The sequence below is a fragment of the Sorex araneus genome, chromosome 1 (genome assembly GCF_027595985.1).
Source record: "Sorex araneus isolate mSorAra2 chromosome 1, mSorAra2.pri, whole genome shotgun sequence".
In the NCBI taxonomy this organism is placed as follows: Eukaryota; Metazoa; Chordata; class Mammalia; order Eulipotyphla; family Soricidae; genus Sorex; species Sorex araneus.
In genome coordinates, this window is record NC_073302.1 from 427,361,702 (window position 1) to 427,383,835 (window position 22,134).

The 22,134-nt window shown below is 56.6% G+C and overlaps 1 protein-coding gene across 3 annotated transcripts in view; it reads left to right on the forward strand.

Moving 5' to 3' along the window:
• Positions 1-22,134, forward strand: part of CCDC136 (coiled-coil domain containing 136) — a 30,082-nt gene that overhangs the window by 3,451 nt on the left and 4,497 nt on the right. Inside the window, exons 4-18 of one of the 3 annotated variants that reach the window (XM_055131564.1) lie at positions 83-157; positions 6,525-6,854; positions 10,090-10,201; positions 11,176-11,344; positions 11,469-11,609; positions 11,983-12,147; positions 12,398-12,568; positions 13,082-13,261; positions 14,851-15,045; positions 15,489-15,716; positions 17,008-17,478; positions 17,755-17,970; positions 18,669-18,929; positions 19,276-19,542; positions 21,146-21,252. In XM_055131564.1, the coding sequence (XP_054987539.1) occupies positions 83-157; positions 6,525-6,854; positions 10,090-10,201; positions 11,176-11,344; positions 11,469-11,609; positions 11,983-12,147; positions 12,398-12,568; positions 13,082-13,261; positions 14,851-15,045; positions 15,489-15,716; positions 17,008-17,478; positions 17,755-17,970; positions 18,669-18,929; positions 19,276-19,542; positions 21,146-21,247 (3,083 nt within the window). In that variant the 3' untranslated portion in view covers positions 21,248-21,252. The remainder of the gene's footprint in view (positions 1-82; positions 158-6,524; positions 6,855-10,089; positions 10,202-11,175; positions 11,345-11,468; positions 11,610-11,982; positions 12,148-12,397; positions 12,569-13,081; positions 13,262-14,850; positions 15,046-15,488; positions 15,717-17,007; positions 17,479-17,754; positions 17,971-18,668; positions 18,930-19,275; positions 19,543-21,145; positions 21,253-22,134) is intronic. The other 2 variants (XM_055131578.1, XM_055131570.1) reach the window with 2 other exon arrangements.

Genomic DNA, 22,134 nt, shown 5'->3' on the forward strand with positions numbered 1-22,134 from the left:
GCCTGAGGCCTGGGGACCCCCCAGCCCCCTGCCCCCCTGCATCCGGCACTGCCCTCATGCCCCCGGCTCCCTCTCCCTGCAGGGCTCCTGGAGGATGAACGGCTGGCCAGTGCGCAGCAGGCGGAAGTGTTCACCAAGCAGATCCAGCAGCTCCAAGGTGACCCCCGCACCTGGACTGGACAGACGGATGGACGGAGGGACGGACGGGTGGGCGGGCAGGTGGACAGAGAGGTCAGCCAAGTTCTACTGGCCCAGGGCGTCACACATATCCCAGTTTAAGTTTTTCCTCCTTTCTCAACTCCTTCCTTTCCTTTTCCTGTCTAATTTCCTGTCTTCTTTCCCCTTTCTTTTTTTAGTTTTTGTCTTTATCTTTTGCTTTTTGGGTCACACCCAGTGATGCTCAGGGGTGACTCCTAGCTCTGCAGTCAGGAATTACTCCTGGCTGTGCTTGGCGGACCATATGAATGCTGGGGGTTGAACCAGGGTTGACTATGTGCAAGGCAAACGCCCTACCCACTATACTATCATCCAGCCCCCACCCTTTTCTTTGTTGTTGTTGTTGTTGTGGTTTGGTTTGGTTTGGTTTGGTTTGGGAGCCACACCTGGCGATGCTCAGGGCTTACTCCTGGCTTTGCACTCAGTAATGACTCCTAGCAGGGCTCAGGGGACCACGTGGGGATTGAACCCAGGGCAGCTGAGCCACATGCAAGGCAAGCACCCTATCTGCTGTACTATCGCTCTGGCCCCTCTCCCCTTTCTTTCCCTCCCCTGCTCCCCACCTTCCTCTGCTTCACTCTTTCCTCCAGCTTTTGCCCCTCAGATCCATGCCCCCCCCTCATCTGTCTCCCTTTTTTTTTTTTTGTTCTCCTGGTCAGTGCCAGGGGAGGGAATCAAGAGTGAAATCCAATCACGACTGTCTTTTCTGCCTCTCCCAGAGCACTGTAGAAAAAAGCAATGTGTTCATGAGAACTGACTAGGGGGGACTCAGGGATCATTCCTGGAGCTGCTTGGAGGACCATAAAGTGCCAGGGACCAAATCTGGGATCTCCTGCATGCAACGCACATGCTCCAGCCCATTGAAGTATCTCAGGTCCCTTGGGGCATCTTTAAAGGGAAGCAGATGAGAATGTTTCTCTCACTCTGGGACCAGGCATGTGATTCCCAAATCCCTCTCTTCTAGCACCCACATCCCTTTTGTCTCAAAGGATCACAAGGCCTCTCCCCACACCCCACCACCCCACCCCACCCCTGCACAGCACCAACAGACAAAGAGGTGGCCTTTATTACTTCTGTGGGTTTCCGGAAGGTTTAGGGGAGCTGCCCTAGAAAACAGCAGGGACTCTCCAGGGAGAGCTGAGATCAAGCCAAAAGAAAAGTTTAAATAGAGAAAAAAGGAAGGCTGGGAAGCAGGCCTAGGGAGGAGCGAGCAAAGGTGGAGGGACAGAGGACAGTTCAGAAGATCTAAGCAAAAGCCAATGCAGGAAAGTAGACAGTGGTGTGGGGAGGTGGAGGGCAGATGAGAGAAGTGACAGAAGAGGGTGACATGGGGGGGCAGGCTGAGGGGGAGATACGAGCACGGGTATGAGAGCACCAGCTCAGCTACTTAATAGGCATTTTTGTGAACTTGGGCAAATCCTTTGTGTCTTTGCAGGATTTGTTTTCGTGTCTATAAAACAAGTGACATTGCTCTCTCAGCCACTTGCTGGGTGCTGCTATACTCAGAGGACCTTAGCTATGTCTAAGACACTTTAGGGGCCACGGAGGTGACTCAGTGGGTTTGAGTGCACACTTTGCATGCAGGACCCCTGGGTTCAGTCCTTGGCACTCCATGGTACCCTGAGCACTGCTGTGAGCAATTTGTGAACATTGTGACCTGTGAGCACTGCATCAGGAGTAATCTCTGAGCCCCAGAGGTGTGACAATAAAAAGACAAACCAGATCTCTACCATAAGAAATTACATTCTAGGGGCTGGAGTGATGCATAGCGGGTAGGGCGTTTGCCTTGCACGTGGCTGACCCGGGTTCGATTCCCAGCATCCCATATGTTCCTCTGAGCACCACCAGGAGTAATTCCTGAGTGCAAAGCCAGGAGTAACCCCTGTGCATCACCGGGTGTGACCCAAAAAAAAAAAAACTACATTCAATGGAGTGGGAAAAAAAAACACAAGTTCAGATGGCAATAAATTCTATAAAGATAATAGAACGATGATAGGGTGGGAGAGGAGTTTTTCATGGTTAAATGAGAGTTAGTAAAAGTCATTTTGGGACCAGAGAGATAGTACGGGGAGTCAGGCACATCCTTTGCATGTAGTTGTGATTGGCACAACTCTGATTTAAACCTCCCAGCACCACATGTGGTCCCCTGGCACTGCCAAGGATCCTTCCTGAGCAGAGCCAGGAATAGCCCCTGAGCACAGCCAGGTGTGACCCCAAAACTCCCAAATAAAATTTTATTTTATAAGTTAAAAAGAAAAGGTCATTTTGGGTATTGGAACATTGTATAGGAGGTGAGTAAGGCCCTGCAAGCTGCCATATCTGTATATGAGCACCATCAGGGGTAACTCCTGAGCACAGAGTCAGGAGTATCACTGTCACTATCATCCCGTTGCTCATCGATTTGCTCGAGCGGGCACCAGTAACGTCTCCATTGTGAGATTTGTTGTCACTGTTTTTGGCATATCGAATATGCTAGGTGGAGATTGGTAGCTTGGTAGCTTGCCGGGCTCTCCGAGAGGGATGGAGGAATCGTACCCGGGTCGGCCATGTGCAAGGCAAACGCCCTACCCGCTCCAGCCTAGAGTCAGGATTATTCCCTTAGAATTAGTGAATATGGCCCCAAAACCGCCTCAGAAGAAAAGAAAAGGACTCTTTGAGGAGATGTCATTTGAGCAAAACCTGAATAATGAGAGGGCCCACCCATTCAGAGATCCAAGGGAAGAGCGTACCAAGCAGGACTAACAGTTGCAAGGGCCCAGAGAATGAGGATGGGTAGAATGTGTTTGAAGGAGAGAACAAGGCCACTGTGGCTGTCGCCTGGTGAATGTGGGGGTACTCTTGTTCTGAGAAGCAAGCCAGGACTAGATTCGCAAGGGCCTTGGACAACAATTGAGAGGTTAGAATTTTTTTTTTTTTTTGGGTTTCTGGGTCACACCCAGCAATGCACAGGGATTACTCCTGGCTCATGCACTCAGGAGTCACTCCTGGCGGTGCTCGGGGGACCATATGGGATGCTGGGAATCGAACCCGGGTCAGCCGTGTACAAGGCAAACGCCCTACCCACTGTGCTATTGCTCCAGCCCCGAGAGGTTAGAATTTATTCTATGTGTTATGGAAGAACTTGGAGGGCCGTGGCCAGGACTGGGTGACACTATTTTACATTTCTAAAAGAGCACTTGGGGTGAGGGAGATAGTATTGTGGGTAAAGCACATGCCTTGTATGTGGCTGACCCAGGTCCAATCCCTGGCACCATATAGCTCCAACAGGAGTGATCCCTGAGCACAGAGCCAGGAATAAGCCTGGAGCACAGGCAGGTATGCCCCCACCATAAAAAAAAAAAAAAAGAGCACTTTGGCCATTGCATGGAAATGGGATGAAAGGGAAACATCACAATTGTAAGCCTGAGTAGAAAGTTGATCAAGAGAAGATGGTTGCTTGGATTGGAGCAGAAATGGAGATGATTTGGAACATCATTTGAGTGTGGCGCTCTCAAGACTTGCTGAAGTGGAATGGGTGATGAGATGTGCAAGATGACTTTGCCTTGAGAAATGGCATTAATGTTAGTGACGTCATTTACTGAGATGGGGATGACTTGGCAAGAAACATAATTGTGGACTAGGGAAATGTTTGAGACATGTTTTCTACAGGTCGAATTTGAAATGGCTAAAGTAATGTAGTACGGTGGCAGCTAAGTGTATAAAACTAGAATCTGGGAGGAAGCCAAGTGGAATGCTTACCCTGAGCGGGATTGGCATATTGATAGCATCTGAATGCGTAGGAGATCATGCTGTCACACAGAAAGACAGAGGAAGAGAAGTGAATGAAAAGGTCCAGTTCCTGGGATGCTCCAGAATTTAAAGGTCAGTATAAAGGAAAGAAAGCGACTGAGGTAGGAGCAATTAACAGTTTCGTTCCCTGGAAGCCAGGAGCAGAAAATTAACTGCCAGGAGATTGTGATCAAGTGAATCCAAAATTGCTAAGTTCGGTCTGCTGGCAAAACGGAGTGCTCTGTCATGCTTGACATCTGGCCAGATTGGAATGGGAGTGGGAAGGGAAAGGGAAATTGGGAAGGGGAATATGGGTATAAGGGAAGGGGGTCCAAGAGAGCTTTCAAATTAATTTTTTAGTGTCTTTTTTTTTTTTACTTTTGGGCCCCATTGGCGATGCTCAGGGGTTACTCCAGGCTTTGCACTCAGGAATTACTCCTGGCAGTGCTCCGGGGACCATATGGGATGTTGAGGACAGAACCTGGGTTGACCGTGTGAAAGGCAAACCTTCTACCTGCTGTACTGTCGCTCTGGCCCCTCAGTGTCATTATCTTGTCTCTCCCTGCCCCATTTTTGTTGCTGTTGGGGATAACACACAATGCAAAGAGTGCTAACGTTTATGGGTCTTATGTACAAAGTTACTGCACTTTTTACTGTCCCCAAGGAGCCCCGGACCCCCTTACTACTGCCCTTAAATCACTTTAAGTCCCAGGGGAGACATTTGGAGGAATTTTGGAGCTAGGACTCATGTTTGTATGATGAAAGACATGGTCCAGCAGCAAAGATAAAGATCTTTTCTCTGAGAAGGGACACAGTCTTCCTTTCAAATAGGAAGGAGGTCAGAGTCTAAGTTTAGAGAGGCAGGTAGGCAATACCTGGGTCCTTCTAGGGTCCTCCTCAAGCCAAGTTGAGCCCCACGGCTTGGATGAGGTGGGGGCGGGGTCTAGGCTGTAGCTCCGCCCCCGGGGAGGGGCGAGGCGAGCGCGTCCCCTTGGTGCGCGCGCATTGCCCGTTTCCGCCAAGAGGGGGCGCGCGCGGCCACAGAGGTTACTGGCGAGAAGGCCGTTCCGGCCGCCACAGCCCCGCAGGGGCGGGGACCGGCCGGAGGCGGGAGGCCCCCCAGGGAGACCGCTTGTGGGGGGGCCCCGACAAGATGGAGGCGATAAACAGTGAGTGAGAAGCGGCATCCTTGCCCCGTAGCCCGAGTCCCGGGGTCTCGGCGTCGCCCCAACGGCCCCCCAGCCCACGCTCAACCGGCGCCATGTCTGCCAACGCCCGGCCAGGGCTTCGCCCCGCCCCGATTTGGGTTAAGCCCCGCCCCCTGGGCCTCCAATCCCCGCCCCTCCGCCAAGGCCGGCCCTATTCCTAATTAGCGCTTTCTCCCCCCCCACTTTCCTTTTCTTTCTTTCTCTCTTTCTTTCTTCCTTTTTCTTTTTCCCTTTTTATTTTTGGTCGCTCCCGGCGCTACTCGGGGGACCATGCGGTGGCAGGATTCGAACCCAGGGCCTCCTACATGCAAGGCAAGTGATTAAGAGCATTCTTAAGGCTGATGGAGACCATCCTTGACTACTTTGGGGCCCAGAGCCTCAGGATCCCAAGGAGACCTGAACCCTAACCTCCAGGGTGCACTAGGGGAGTTGCGGTGGATCTAAGCCTCACCCTGAGCTTGAGGCTTCCCTCATAGACCAGTACCAAGAGCCCCTCTCCTGAGTAATGGGGATGGAGCGAGGATCTTCCTACCTTTCAAACTGGAAGGGCCTCAGAGATTCTTAGGTAGAGATGCTGGTGCTTGGCCCAGCATAGCTGAGTCACTTAATTCTTGAGTAGACCAAGAAAAGGACACAGCTTGGGCCATTCCAGACAAGGGAGAGCTTCTAGAGTCGGAAGAAAGTGAGGCCCTGTGTTCGAGCCCCTGCCCCGGGAAGGGGAGCGGAAGGAGGGCAGGGGAGAGGAGTAGAGCTTGGTTTTCTTTCTAATTAATGTATCATGGAGAACCATTCCCATCTCTAGAGAGCTGCCACTTTCTTTCAAATGGCTACATGAGAGTTGGCTGGGCCATTCCCTCCTGAACCAGCTTTCAGGCTCTTTGCCCATGTTTGGTATTATACAGTGAACCTACCTTTGAATTCAGCTGGGCACTCTGGGTACACACTGTACGGGAGGCAGCTCAGGGGGACGCCGGGCCCTTAGATTCTCTTGTTCTCAAATTGAATAGATAATGGTCTCTGTACCCTTTGGTCAAGGAACTTTTGGAAAATCTCAGGGTGGCAGTATAAATAGCGTCAACTAGGTTTGGTCGGTAACTGGGCCATTTCTTAGAAGCACTTAGTACGTTGTTTGCTGCAGTGAATTCCAGGCTGTGGCTTTCGGTGCCAAACCTCCAAATCTACTTTTCCTCTGAGTCGTACTTCATGGATGGGGTCGAGACTGTATCGTCAGGAGTTATTGTCAAACAGACTGTCTCCTTTTTAACTTTGCACCCCTGGGATGTGTTTGCACACACTTATGCTCGTGATCCTCTTCACCTCTGGGCATTACAGGAGAAATTCGATCTCTACGGGAGGAGATTTCCTTGTTGGAGCGTGAGAAACAAATTGAACTTAAGGAAATAGAACGGGAGTTGCACCTGGCCCAGGCTGAGATCCAGACTCTGCGGCAAGCAGCGGAGGATTCAGCGACCGAACATGAGAGCGACATCGCATCCCTGCAGGAGGACCTCTCCCGGATGCAGTCCGAGCTGGACGACATGGACCGCATGCGGGGGGAGTACGAGCTCGAGATCGCCTCCCTCCGAGCAGAAATGGAAATGAAGTGCAGCTCTGGGGGTGGATCCAATGATTTAAGCGGCTCTGATTTCTCTGAGATGCAAGGTAGGAGAAACCAGGCAGAGGGGAAGTCCAGCAGAGGGAGGTGGGGAAGTCCAGCAGAGGGAGGTGTGGGAGTCAGCAACAAGAGATGGTGGGAGTTGGGAGTCTCTAGAAAAAAGCTTCTCGGCTGAAGTTGAGCTTCTGAGAGAGAGAAGCTTGCCCATAGGTCTCCGAACCGGCCCATCCACAGTGGTGTAAGAAATGGTACCACGGGGACCAGGGGGGTGGTCAGAGGGCTGGAGCACACACTTTTTTGCCTTTGGGAGTCCCAGGTTTGATCCTTAGCACCAGTGGGTGACCCCAAAATAAACAGAAAGCACCATGGCAATGTACCCTGAGGGTTCAGCTCTCCTTGGAGACTCACTCAGCATTTGCTGCTGTGACAATGAGCAAGCCCTTTCCGGGAGAAGTTCCAGTTCTGGGACAGGAGTAGAGGGCCTGTCACCTTGGCAGGCGTTACTGCTGCCCTGGCATTATGGCGCTTTGCCTGGCCCAATGAAGAAGGCGGGAGGTGGAAGGGGGTGTTACTCCCAGGTCCCGGGATGTCACTGGTAGGCTTCCTTAGCTTTCCCCAACATACAGATTTGGGGAACCAACAAATCGGAGTCCAAGATAGCTGGAGAGGAAGAGAAGTTCTTTCCAGTCATACACGAGGAACTGAAAAGCTCAGTTCAGTGCTCTACTTTTGGGCTGAGTCTTCACAGCTAGTTGCTAGGATTCGTGACATCAGAGACTGCCTTTATTCTGAGGCGAGATTTATGATCGGGGACGAATGGGAGGCCCTGTTTTAGGCCAGGTCAAGCAGAGGCAGGCAAGCAGGAGTCAAAAGAGTTGCAGTGTTTCCCAGCTATAACAGAAGAGCCTTTGGACCAGTGCTGCCTGGGGCTGGCACGAAACAGAACCCAGTTCACCAGTTCGACGCCGCTGAGTAAGCCAGACGTACTGGTCTAGTGATTAGCTCCAGTTATGGACTGTGAGTCTCACAGTTTCCCTCTCTGGACTCACTGGTTCAAAACTTTGCAGCTACCTCAGGTTCCACAACAGGAAAAAGAACTTGGGGACACTATAGAGAAATATGAACAAAGTGTTGAATTTAGTTTAATGGCACAACTAAATTCATTATTAGGGGCCCAAGAGATAATATAGTGGGTAAGGTGCTTGCCTTGCATACAGTTGACCTTGGTTCAATCCCCAGTATCTCATTCAGTCTCCAGAGCCTGCCAGGCGTGATTCCTGAGCACAGAGCCATGAGTAAGCCCTGAGCACTTCCAGGTGTGCCCCAACAAACAAACAACATAAAATTTGTTACTAGCCTCACAGCCAAATCTAACAAATGTTAATGACAGTGGGAAGTAGGTGGAGAATTCTCCCAAGGAATTCTGTACGAGAGTTCTTTGCAAATTATTTTAAATGAAAATCTGGTTATTTTTGTTTTTGTTTTTAAATCTACACTTAAGCCTTTTTTTTTTTTTTTTTTTTTTTTGCTTTTTGGGTCACACATAGTAATGTACAGGGGTTACTCCTGGTTCTACACTCAGGAATTACTCCTGGCAGTGCTCAGGGGACCATATGGGATGCTGGGATTCGAACCTGGGGACACTTTAGACTTTTAAGTAAGTTTAAATCCTTGAGCGGAACAGCATCACACGGGTTCTTGTGACCAATTGCCTTAGCAGGAAAGTTGCTTTGGAATTTGGCTCGAACCAGGCACTGTTTCCATGGGCACGAGTTACTTTTCCTCAGATCACTGTGGTTTTTTTTTTTTCTTTTTGGGTCACACCTGGCGATGCACAGGGGTTACTCCTGGCTCTGCACTCAGAAATTACCCCTGGCCGTGCTCAGGGGACCATATGGGATGCTGGGATTTGAACCCAGGTCGGCCGCGTGCAAGGCAAACGCCCTACCCGCTGTGCTATCTCTCCAGCCCCTCACTGTGGTTTTGTTAGGTTTGTCACCAGGAGTCACTGTGTTGTTCTTTGCTTTGTCCATGTAAGCACACTTCTTGCCCAGATATAATTCAGTCCCACCCCGAGCACAGACACCTTCAATTTTTAGGAAGAGCTGGTGCTCTCTCTGGTTCTGAAGAGACCCCACTGAGAGCAAAAAAATGGCTTTGCACCACGCAGCCTTCCTGCCATTCCTGTCATTGAGTGAGTCCAGGCCTCCACGAGGATCCAGCATAGCAGAAAGAGACTCCAAAAGAAAAGCTTATTTAAAGTGTGGAGAAGGGGGGGAGGGGAAAGCCTGACAGAGATAAGCCTTGTGTTCTGATTAGAGCAGGTTAGCATTCCTTAAGTATCAGCTTGGCCTCTGCAGGAAAAAAAAGCTGTGGATCTTGAAGAAACAAAACAGATGTGGATGGGAGTGTCTGACAGGATGGGGTTGGTTAGCTTTGGGGCGTGGTAGTCAGGACCTGTGTGGACATTGTCTCCCCTGACACTTGAGGAAGACACAAGGGTCTATTTGGGAAGGACTTTTCTGACTGCAGAGAAGAGATGACCCCAGGGAGCTGGTACCCACGCCCAGGCTCGGGGATTCCTTGTGGTAAAGGACCAGGCTGTAAAGGCAGATCCAGAGAGGAGGACTGAGAGGGTGACCGAGGCCCGGCCACCCAGTTCAGATTTTTTTTTTTTTCAGTAAATGCAAAATAGGAAGGGGATCACAGACGGTTCCATGGAAAGAAGAAATCCAAAAGTGTCTCTCAACCCTCACAAAACCCAGCCATCCCCTACCCTGCCCGGGTGGGGGTGTTTCGAGGAGGCGCTCCCCGGGCAGGTCTGGGAAGATGCGAAGCCAGGGCAGGGATCCGAAATAGGCGAAGCCGGGTGCAGTGTAGAGAATTCCAGGGCCCCGATTTCCAAGCCTCTGCCTCTGGCCTCCATTCTGACTTTCATTTTTTAAATTTTTAATTTTTATTTATTTATTGGCTTTTGGGGGGGTCACACCCCAGTGATGCGCAGGAGTTACTCCTGGCTCAGGAAACACTCCTGGCGGTGCTCGGGGGACCATGTGGGATGCTGGGAATCGAACCCAGGTCAGCCGTGTGCGAGGAAAACGCCCTACCTGATGTACTGTTGCTCCACCCCCCCCCCCACCCGTTCTGACTTTTAGAGCCAGAAACACTCACTCCTCAGCCTTCTACTCTCCGCCTTCTCGGCAGGAGGAGGAGGCGGTGGAGGGCTGGCGGGCAGTGCTTTGCTGCCCAGGGCCTCACCGCTCTCTGCTTGTCCTCCGGCAGAAGAACTGCAGCAGCTGCGGGAACGCTACCACTACCTGAGCGAGGAGTACCAGGCCCTACAGCAGAGCAACAGCAGCCTCACCGGGCAGCTGGCGGACCTGGAGAGCGAGAGGTACCCCTGGGAGGCAGGCAGGGGTATGGGCGGGCGCTGCCCCGGGCCTTTTTTTTCCCTGAGCAGGGCCAATGGGAAGACAGATGCCAGCCTCCCGGAGCATGCGTCCTTTGCAGTATCCAGTGGACACGGGACACTGTTGAAGAGCAGACGGAGGAGGGCTGGGGGGCACATGTCTCTTGCCTCATGTTCCAAAATTTAGCTTTCTCCCATCTGGACCACCGGGGCCTGGCTGACTCTGCTCCAGAGCTGATCAGAAGCAATTCCTGGGCCAGGGAAAGTGGCACAAAGGGCTGGGGCACGTGCTTTGCATGCAGGAGCCCTGGGCTCGATCCCTGGCACCACACGGTCTCCTGAGCATCGCAGGGAGCAAGCACTGCCCAGTGTGGCCAGCCCCCCAAAATAACAGAACAAAATAGGAACCGATTTCTTTGTTGTCTGTAAACACTTGGTTCTGTCTAGTACCAGATGACTCCTCATTAGAACTGATCCAGTGCGACTAGCTCTATTTTATTTTTTTGCTTTCTCTCTTTTTTTTAATTTAAAATTTTTTTGCTTGGTTTTGGGCCACAACCAGTGGTGCTTAGGGCTGATTCCTGGCTCTGTGCTCAGGGATCACTCCTAGCGGGGCTCAAAGGACCATATGGGGTGCCGGGGATAGAACCCAGAGCTGCTGCGTGCAAGGCAAGCACCTACCCCGCTGTACTATCGCTCTGATCAGGGGATCAGCACTTTTAGGTTCCCTCCCTCACCACCCACCCGGCACCCCCACCCCAGCTAGATGTGCCGGATGGAAGGACTGAGCACTTTTTTCCTTATAATCGTCAAAGCTTGGTTGTCGCCTGTGGAAGGCTCTTTTCCTGCTTTTTTTTTTTTTTTTGCCTGAAGGGAAGGCATCAGGACCAAGCATAACTTGGCAGCTGAGGCCAGCCTGAGCTTGTTCCCAAACGTGGCCTTGGGGTTCTGGCTGACAGGACACGAAGAGCAACAGAAAGGTGGCTGGAGTCCCAGACCCTGCGGTGCACGGTGTCGGCAGAGTCTCAGACTTTAGAGATGGATTTCCTGGAGCCCCATCCCGAGACCCATTCGTTGCGACTGAAGCTGGCGGGCGCCGAGGAGCAGATGCACCACATGCAGAACAAGGTAGGGTACAGCGGGCGGGCCGAGCCGGGCAGGAGCGAGTGCTCGGGGGGTCTGGCTCGCCCGGGGTCGGTAGTCCCATTATTAGCCGGGTGGGGAGTGTGTGAGACGGTCTCCCGCCCGCCAGTGTAAGGAGCTGTGCAGTGAGTTGCAAGAGCTGCAGCACCATCGCCGGTCCAGCGAGGAGGAGCAGAAGCGGCTGCAGCGGGAGCTCAAGTGCGCGCAGAACGAGGTGCTGCGATTCCAGACCTGCCACGACATCAGCCAGGTAACCGCGGCGGGCCGACTGCTGGGGCCTTGGGGGCGGGCAGCCGGGCCCCTGCCCAGAGTGGGCTGCCGCCGCCGCTGCTGCTGCTGCTGCTGCTGCTGCAGGGGTGCCGGAAGATGGTGCGAGCTGCGCCTGCTCGGCCCCCCGCTCTGGCCCACACCGCGGCCGCCAGCCGAGAGCGAAGCCGCGCGGCACCGGGTCCTAGGAAAGGGCAGCCTTCACCCGAGCAGACGCCCCCCACGAAGACGCCGGGCCTGCGACTCGCGGGCGCACCTCCACGTGTCGGCACCGGAAAGCACCCCGCCTGATGTGGCGGCGGGGGGTCTCCCGTTTGCTGGAGAGTGACGCGCCCGCCCGCATCCTCCTGCCACAGAACGAGGAGCTGCGGAGCCGGCTGTGTTGCCTGCAGCAAAAGTACGACACGAGCCAGCACGAGCACAACGAGCTCCTGAAGGTGCAGATGCAGCTGCAGGCTGAGGTGCGGCAGCTGAAAGCCGTGAAGAGCCCCTGCCCCGTCAGCGACCTCCATAATGAGAAGGTAACGGCCGCTGAGTGCAGTCCCGAGGTCTCGGGAAAGGGAGCTCAGAGGCCAGAGGCCCCGTGGCACCGTGGGGGAGAAGCCCCTCACCCCAGGTGAGGCTGAACCACCATCACCACCACCACCACCACTGCCACCACCACCACCCACCCACCCAGGGCGTCGTCAGGCCTAGCAGAGCCCCTCGGGCAGGAGAGCGAGCCCGTGCAGGGTCCCCCGAGATCCTGCCCAAAGCCCTCCTCCGCCGCAGGAGTTAATGTGCCGGATTCAGCGGCTGCAGACCCAGTACCAGAATGTCCTGTGTGAGAAGGAAAAGCTGCTGGAAGTCCAGCAGAAGCTGCGGGCAGACCTGCGCTACCAGGAGGCCGAGGTGCAGCGACTCAGGGACCTGGTGGCCTGTCTCCAGAGCAAAATGGAGAAGGTAAAGGCCGTGCCAGGTGAGGGCGCGCGGCCACGTGGGCCGTGTCTGCGGAGTCGCTGCTGCGTCCTGGCTGACGCGGGGGAGCCGGAGCCTTCTGGTGCCCTTAGCTGCATTGGTTTTGGGGGTGAAAGTCCGCCTCCGAAAAGGAAGCGCCGGAGCCAAAGAGGTTAAGTCCACTGGCCTTGCACACAGCTGACTCGGTTCAGCCCCCAGCAACTGCGCATGATCCCCCGAGCAACACCAGAGCGACCCCTGAACAGAGTCAGGAGTGAGCCCTGAGCACTGGCTGCTGTCACCCCAAAACCGAAGTACAGAAAAAGCGCTTTCCCTTTCCCGCCTCCCAAGAAAGGAGCCCCAGAAGGGCTCTGCCTGCAGTCTGTGAGGAACATGCCGTTCTGGGTGGCCACTGTAGAGGGTTCTGTTCGGGAGCTAGGGAGGGGATGGTAGGCTCCCCCCCACACCCTGCCTGAGAGGTGAGTGCCACCTGCGCTGACGGTCTCCTCCCCGCCCCAGTACGTGGAGGTGCAGGCCCAGCTGCAGGATATGAAGAAGCTATACCACTGCATCAAGGAAGAACTGGAGCGGCAGAAGCACATGTATGACCTGCTCAACCAGGACTACCTGCTCTGCCGCCAGGAGCTCACGCAGCTCAGGAACACGCTTCCCATTCCAGAGGAAAAGTGTCCTGCTAAGGTAACGGAGACCGGAGCCAAAGAGGATGCCATCCGCCGGCGGGGCCCCACGGGCCAGGCCAGAAAGAGGCGGAAGCCCAGCTTGAACTTGAAAACCATCGGCCATGACCTTGACTTTGAGCCCAGCCACAGCTTTGTAGGAGCCAGTATCTTTGGCATCTCTCTGATCGCTTAGGACACACGATCCCACACTGTGTGGACCCTTCTACCTCGGGCTTCACGCTGTCACGATAGCTTGCCAGTCGTGGAGAACACCCTGTGCGGGGGCCTGCATGTCCAGCTTCTATTGTTAGGGCTAGAAAGTGGAGGTCTGTTTTTTGGGGGCTGGTTGCAGTTGCCCTCGTCGAAGGCGTGCTCCCGTGCAAGGCTGCCTGGGAATCAGAAGGACCCAAGCTCTAGCTAGGCTCTTTTGGGGTTTCATCTGAAATGCCAGAAAAGTTGAATTCTCTAAGCTGCAACTCTGCCTTTCTTAAAATTAACTAGTACTACTCTTCTTCTCTTCTTTTCCTCTGAGTTATCACTCCTGGGAGTGATGAATAAAGCTTTACTTGTTTTCCCTTTTCCATACTGTGCAAAATGCCAGTCCTTGTCAGTTAGCCTGTATGGAACACTTTCAGCTCCACTGAAAGCTGATAGGTCACGGATAGGAATTGGAAAGATGTGGGAAAGGCCCACAATTCTCCAAAGATGGTAGAATGGTTCAGCAAGAGTACTCAATGCTGCCCTAGCCAGCAGCAGGCTGTGTCCCCAGGGCCTCAGAAGACCAGGAATTTGGGGAGGTGATTTGGGCCACCCAGTGGCCTGCCAGCCTTTCTGTAGCTGGCTCCCAGCTCTCCTGTCCTCTGCTCCCATGTGCCTGAGGGCCCGGGGGGTCCACGACTTTCTCATCACTTCCTCTCCCAGTGGATGAGATGCACGGGAGAGGTCTACCCATGTACAGAGACAGCTTCTCTGCCGTTGGCTTGCTATTAGAAGATTTAGGCTTGGGAAATTGTGAGATTTTAGTCTTCTCAACCCTAAGCCAGCAATTGCTCATACTCTGGTAAAGATTTTACAAGAAGATTCTGGAGCTTCAAGTGGCGGGGGTAAATTGGGTTGAAAGTAAGTCCTTATTTGTAGGGAGCAGACTTAGGTATAAAAACCCATGGAGATCATGAGAATAATAGGAACCAAAATTCTCAGCAGGGTGGAAAGGGGAAGGAAAGGAAGGAAAATGAGAAGGGAGGGGCCGTTGTCAACACTCTCTCTCGAGCCACCCCCGAAAGGGGCGAGTAAGGACTAGAAAGGGAGTGCAGGGCTTAAAGCACTTGCCTGGAATCTGGTCTGATCATGGCACAGCAAATGGTCCCCAAGCACTGCTCGGACGGGCCCTTGAGCACCGCCTGGAAATGGGACGAGTAGACGAAAGGTAGATCCCAAAGAGCCAACCCCCAGAGCCTGGAGGTAGGGAGGGGGCCATAGGGTGGATCCATCAGGGAGGAAGACCTCAGTGAGCAGCAGGAACACTCGGTGGTCTGCTTGGAGCACAGGGCAGGGGAGTCTCAGGGAGACTTCGTGAGTAACCGCCGCTCCGTGCCCACCTATCCACAGTGCGATGCCTTGCTGGGCAGGCTGACAGAGTTGCAGGAAAAGTACAAGGCCAGCCAGAAGGAGATGGGGAAGCTTCAGATGGAGCAGTGCGAGCTCCTGGAAGACCAGAGGAGGATGCAGGAGGAGCAGGGCCAGCTGCAAGAAGAGCTGCACAGGCTCACAGTCCCCATGCCCAAAAGTGGGTTCTTGGATAAGGTAACAGAGTCGGGAGTGGCCGCTGACCTTGGCAAAGCTCCTCTGAGAAGCGTCCCAGGAGGCACGGCGGCGGTGACGAGTGGGATGCACACCAGGGTGGGGATTGAGCTTTGGCTCTGCCAGCCGCACCTCACTCTCTCCCCAACCTCCTCACGCCAGAGAGCGCCGTAGAGCGCATTAGGGTTTTCATTCTGAAAGTGCATTTTACACTCCGGTGTCGGTCCAGCATCTCACTTGTTGGAGTCTGGAGAGAATGTACCTCTTGGAAGCACTTAACCCGCCCCAAACTCCGTCCAGGCACCAGTGACCACTTCCCCTCGCCGGTGTCCCATTCCCAGATGGGCTGCGCGGAGCCAGCCGAGGTATAGGGCCAGGACGCGGGCATAGGCCTTCGCCCGTAACCACTGCCATCCCTGCCTCCTTCCTTCCGCCCAACCTCACAGAGTCAGCAGCTCCTTACGAAGTTACAAAACCTGGGGGAGCTCCAGGTGCAATACCAGCGCATGCAGGACGAGCAGAAGAAACTGATGCAGAACCAAGACACGGTACTGAGAGAACAGTCGGAGCTGCAGGAGGAGCTGCTGCAGCATAAAGACTCTCACTTCCAGGATGTGCTGGATCATCCTGACGATGTCAGATCACCCAAGTCCCCCAAGTGTGATCAGAACAAGGTAACCATAGGAAGAGGCAGGGCAGCGGTTCCGGGGCCCTCCCGGGGAGGGTCAGGGAGAGGCGGGTCAGGAGGCCCCGCTCGTCCCTCGCTCCGGAGGAGATGGGGACACCGCCCCGAGGGCCTCACACCCAGGTGTTCCCCCAAAGCACCGTTTCACCTTAGCATAGAATGACCTGGACTCTGTTCTGCCAATCATTTGACTTGGTCCCCTTCAGCACATCACTTCCTGCGTCTGTAGTAGCGCTGGATTTCAGTTCTTTGGGCCTGACCGCACCGGCCCTCCTTCGCTCCCGAGCCGGCTGATGGTTGGGAAGCCCGCTGCCCGGCCATCGGGACCGCTAGCCTTTTGGCGTGCTGCACGAGAGGGGCGGCTCAGTCCACACTCTTCCGGAAAGGAGAATTTCTGGCACGTGGGGTGGCGTGGCGGGGACTGTCTTGATTCCCATGTCTTCGGGGAAGCTTTGTCGGAGGAAGAGCCAGGTCACGGGGTTAGAAGGGAGAATGAACAGCATCTCAAGCACTCGTAAAGGGTCTTGCCTCTGCCCTGACACCGGTGGAGATTTCCATACACGGGTGTTCGGAGTTGGGAATGAATTTGCTTTGAGGCCTCAGTCTGGGCGAGGAAGTGCAGGTGGCTGGTTTCCGTGGAGAATCTCTCCATTCAGAAGAGTGGCCCAGACGGGAGAAGCAGGGGGACAGCAGACATCCGAAATGAGGTTCGGTCAGAGGCCCTCGGGGCACTAGCCAGACTGAAAGCCCAGGGAGCACCGAGACCAGGAGCCAGGCAGAAACTCGATTCTCTGCTGGTCAGGTCTCATCCCGGCTCTCCTGGGATAATGGACCCAGAGGCCAGGCTGGGAATTGGGGCGGGAGGTGTTTGTCGGCACCTCGATTCCAAGCCCTCTCCTCATGAAGGAATTACTAGGCTCTCACTCAGACCCAGACTGAATTTAGGAGGAGCTGGGCAGAGGGACTGAGACCAGTTAGGATCAGAGGAGAAGGTTGGGGGAGGGAGCCTGAGATAATCAGCACGGCTCCGAGGGGAGAGGATGGAGGAACCAGGAGCATCTGGTTCTGGGAGGCCCAGCAATGCTGTCACCACGGCCCCGGCCCTGGCCCCGGGGAGACTTTTCCCCCAAGAGCAAGAAATGGACACATCAACCTGTGGGCTCGGGCCAAGCCAGAGCCCAGGAGACACAGGATGTCTGGGCAGACTGGAGTGTGTCCTCGCGCTGGTGGGCACCGTCTAGAGTTCATGGTGCCGCCCCTCCTCCCCCCGACCCCCGCAGACCAAGATGATCATGGTCCAGATTGAGAGCCTGCAGGGTCTGTACGAGTACAGCCACCAGGAGCAGCTGAAGCTGCAGAAGGAGCAGGGCCGGCTCCTCGAGGAGCGGAAGAGGCTGCAGGCCGACTTGCAGCTGTGCATGGAAGAGATGCAGCAGCTCCAAGGGCAGTCCTCGGGGAGAAACTCCCTGAGCTCGGAGGCCTCCCAGGAGGCCCAGAAGATCACCACGGGCTCCGAGAGCTACCAGCGCAGCTACGAGAGCGACACGGCCAGCGAGGAGAACTTCCTCAAGAGCTACGACAGCACCTCCAGTGCCATGGAGCCTGGGGACAAGGCGAACCACGCCGTGGTCTACCAGACGAGCTACGACAGCATCCACAGCTCAGAGGCCTCGCAAAAGAGCTACACCAGCAGCAACTCCGAGGTGGACGCCGACGCCGCTGCTGCCGCCGCCGACCCCGAAGAGATAGAGGTAAAATAGCGGCCAGGGCCCGGGCAGAGAGGCTCTGGGCCCGGTCAGAGAGAAGGCTGGGCTCCCACCCGGAGGGACGCGGGAACGTCGTCTCCCGCCCCCACCGTCTTGGCGAGAAGAAATCCAGGGCAGCTGGTGTGTGTGTAGGGGGGCGTGGGGGATCCTTGGGGTCCTCGGGTTTGTACCTCCAGGATGGGCGGAGCCAGTCGAGCAAAGTGGAGGACGCCAGGTGGCTCCAGATCGGGCGGACCGTCATCCCCGCCCTGCCCTCCACAGCACTTTGAGGAGGTGGTGGCCAAGGTGCTGATCAAGCTGCAGACGGTGCAGGCCATGTACCAGCTGAGCGAGGAGGATCACGCCGAGCTGCAGGAGCGGATGGAGAGGCACCTGTGCCAGCAGAAGCAGCTGCAGGAGGAGCTGGACGCCTGCGAGAGGGAGTTCAGGGAGTGCCTGGAGTGCCAGGAGAAGGCCTCCCAGAGTGACAGGAGCGAGGTAACGGCGCCCCGCGCAAGAAGGTGCTGTACCCCCCAGCCGGGGCTGGGCCCGGGCAGGCTGCTGCGTGGCTGCTGGGAGTTGGGGTGCCGAGCAAGACCCCTGTCTGGCTCCGCCTTTTCCTCCCCGCCCCCCGTCTCCTCTCGTCACACCGCGTCCCAGAGGACTCCCGGAGAGGGGACTTTGCTCGATGCTGGGGTTCTTCTTCGCCCACCAAACCAGAGGCCCTGCAGGCACAGGGCTGGGGCTCCTCCCTCCCGGATCTCCTCATGCCAAGAAGAGTGTGCCGCGCCCCCCCCCCCCCGGGAGGGAGACGCGAGGCGCAGTGGTCTCTGGCCAAGAGCAGCGCCCCCGTTGGCCAGGGGGAGGTCACCGTGGCCTGGACTAGAACCCACGATTGCTCGGTGCCAGGGCCAGTGGAACCAGAGGTGCAGGCCCGGGCCTGGAACTTGTTTCTAACGCCAGAGTCAGATGTGGGGGGCCCTGCGCCACGCTCCACTCACTTCCTTTAGGCTGACGGTGCCCCCAGGGGCCGTGCTCTGCTGAAGGGAGGGTTCCCAGCAGAAGGAGCCCTCGGCCACCCCAAGGGGCTGTTATTCCCCAGACAGCACCCGCTCCCAGCCCATCACTCCCCCCGGGGCGGCAGTGAGCACCGCTGCAGGCGGGGCCGTGGGTGACGGCGTCTCCACCGCCCACAGATCAAAGAGCTGCAGGGCAAGCTGCGGGAGCTGCAGCTGCAGTACCAGGCCAGCATGGACGAGCAGGGCCGCCTCCTGGCCGTGCAGGAGCAGCTGGAGGGGCAGCTGCAGTGCTGCCAGGAGGAGCTGTGTCAGCTCCGAGAGCAGCGGGCCTCTGTCACCGCGGAGAGGACCTGCCACGAGAACATGAACAAGAACGCCAGCGGGGCTAAAGAGAAAAAGGCCACAGGCAAAACGGAGGCCTGTTGCGAGGACGGCAAGGTGAGTGGTGGGCCCAGGAGCGCCTGGGGCAGGGAGAAGGCAGAGGAGAAGCCTGGAAAGGAGCCCCGCGGCCCTCCTCCTGTGCCCGGTAAGTGTCAGAGGAAGAGAAGCTTCCGGAACTGCCGAGGAGCCTCGGCGCAGCGCGAGTCTGGCCCTCCCCCCCTCTTGCTGCGAAGTCGAGGGGAGAGCGGAGGACAGAGCCCCCCACCCGCACTCCTGTTCTTCTGGGGCCGCGTGGACCAAGAGGAAGGCACTTGTGTCCTGAGCGGTGGAGGAAGGCTGGGTGGACAGGCAGGAGCCAAGGCGCGGTGACAGCGCCCCCCTCCGGCCCCGCCCCGCCCCACAGAGCCTGGAGGTGGTGCTCTACTACAAGGCCCCCCACATGGACGGCAAGAAGGCGGAGAACGGGGAGTGCGCCGAGGAGTGCGCCGAGGAGTACGGCACTTCGTTCGTGTCGGACACAGACTCCGAGCACTCGGAGTGCGAGTCCAAGCCGGACCTGGGCCCTTGCCCTGACAAAGCAAAGAAACCCGTGTGCAAGGACCTGGTCAGGACCTGCAAGGGCAACAGCAAGGCCCAGGAAAACTCTCTCAAAATATGTGAGAGCAGAAAGGTAAGGGCGCCCCCCAGGTGGACCTGGCCCCTCCCACCGTCCCTCCCAGGCGCTCGCTGGGGGGGTACTGGGGGCCAGCGGGCCTCAGGATGAGGAGGAACTTCTCCAGTTCCGAGGGCGAGGAGCCCCTGCTGAGAAGAATTGGGGCCGCCCGTGTGGGGCTCATCTCTCAAAGGCCTTTGCGAGGCGCCGAGGCTGGAATGGTGTGTGTGTGTGTGTGTGTGTGTGTGTGTGTGTGTGTGTGTGTGTGTGTGTGTGTGTGCGCGCGCGCACGCGCACGCAAACTTGCCTTTGGTGACACCAGAGCGTTTGTTCCCCACATCTGGGGCCTTCCTCACTTCTCCCTCAGCTCTGCTCTAAGGACGTGGACAGCGTGGCCCTCCCCAGCACTTGCCACCAGCTGGACAAGGCCCTACGGCCTGTTGGCCCACAGTGCTGCCGCATGGGTCTAGAGAGGCTGGGACCCCCTCACCGGGCCTGAAGGCCGGGGCTGGAGTGGCTGGCTGTGTGTCCCTGCAGCAGGCCACACTGACCAGAGGCCCCACGCTGTAGTCGCTGGGTCTGGAGAGGTGGTGGGGTGGGGGTGGGGTGCACATCCTGGGTAATTCACCAGCTGCACGCATGTCTTTCTGCATTTGCGTGACCGGCGCATCAGTCTGAGCGGCAGAACCCCAGCCCTGGTGGAGGCTAGCGGGGACCCAGTCCCCGGAGAGCTGCTGCTCTCTTTGTCTCGGCCCAGGAGCAGGACAAAGTCTGTGAGGGGGAAGGTGCCCTGGCCCTCTGGAAGCACGTGTGGGACTTTGGGTTCAGTCTGCCCTGCTGGGTCAGCATTTTGTCTGCGGTTCTCTAGTGACTTGTGGGCAGGGGACCGTCACAGCACACTGCCACCCCTTTGAGACTTCCTCAGCTCGCCTTGTTCCCCCCCACCTGCTGGCTCAGAGTCGCCTCCATTCCTTTGCCTTGGGTGCCACATTTCTGAACACCAGAGCTGCGTTTTCTCCTGCCCAGTCGAGTACCCATCCTGTTTGTATACGTAGGGAGCGATCCCCGGGGCTGCCATCGGGGCCTGGATCTGGGGCAGCCCATTCCTCGGGCCTGGGCCTGCCATTTCACTTCCTCTGTCTCTGTTGGACCACAGCAGGCCTAGCACCGACCCCCAGGGCTCAGTCACAGAGAACAGGGTCCAGCACCCACCACTTGCACAGGAGACCCGCTTGCCCGAGAGTGACTGGAAGTGTCCCTCCTGTGCACCCTCGAGCTTGACTCCCGGGGGGCTGGGGGGGTGTCTCCTTGTCCAAAGTGGTGGCCTGCCAGAAGGCCTGGGCGCAGAGAACTGCTCGGCAGGAGATGAGGGGGTTCCTACAGGCGCCCCTTACCCATCGGGTTTTGCCTCCCCGTAGGTTCCCGGCCAGGCGCGCAGGGCCCAGGGAGTGGAGAGAAGCAGCCGCCGCCGCTCTGCCTGACTGTGGTTTAACCCTCGATCTCTTTCTCTTTCCCCTTTGTTTTCTCATCCTCATCCTCTGTTGGATTCACGTGTCTGTCTTTTTATGCCATCGCTCATATCCCGGTCTCTCCTGCTGCTTCCTCACTTGCTGTGTCGCAGCCGTCCCCTGCCCCCGACCCCCCCATCTTCTCCTTGCCTCTCGTAGGCCTCGTGGTCATCTCGGCTTTGCTCTGGTGCTGGTGGGCGGAGACATCCTCCTAACGCAGGTACTGGTATCGCGTCCCGTGTGGCTCCCTCACCCGCGGGGCCCGTGCAGGCTGCCCTGGCCTTTCCCTCTTCCCCGTCCCTTCGGCTGGTCGCCGACATCTTGCTTCCGTGACTTGATGGACCAAGGATACTTGAGTCTCCGAGCTTTAGTTCCGGCTTTTCCTGGAGCTCTGACTTTTCCCGGAGCTCCGGCAAAGCCTGCCACGTCTGCACACGTGTCCGTGACGGCGGGAGAGTCGGGATCCTCACTTGCTGCTCTCAGGAGCTTCCCCACCGCTTCTGATGTGCCCAAGGGGGCCTGGGCCGCCCTGGGGCTCCTCCCCGTGGCTAAACCCAGCTCGCTCCCTCTCTCTCACTGTAGTGCCACCAGGCCGGCAGGTTAGGGAACCCCACGCCTCCCCCACCAGAGGAGAGAAGGGGGGTGGCCGGGATGCTGCCAGACAGGTGGGCGCCTTCGTCATGAGGCGGAGCTGAAACCCTGTACTCTTTAGGCTGTCCTCTTAACTAGAAAGTTCTCTGGCTAAGGGACTTCCAGTCTCCAGAAAAAAAATCAGAGGCATAATGCCAGGAAGTGTCTTCTGGCTCTCCGTGCACACGCCTCTGGGGGGCAGATCGTGTTGTCAGGGGCTTCCCGAAGGAGGCCTTCTGGGGAGAATGTGCGTCGGAGAGAAGTTTGTGCGAGCAGAGGGACTGAGGGAACCGAGGCCATCGCTTCCAGACACCTGCCCTTAGCCTCAGTGGACATGATCACCCGGCACCAGAGCTCAGCAGGCAGGAGGCAGACTTAGGGTGCACAGGAGAACTCCGTCGTTCTTCCAGAAACCCCTAGACTGTTCTCTCGGCCTGTTTTTGCTCCTTGCTTAGTCTCCGTACCCACCCCT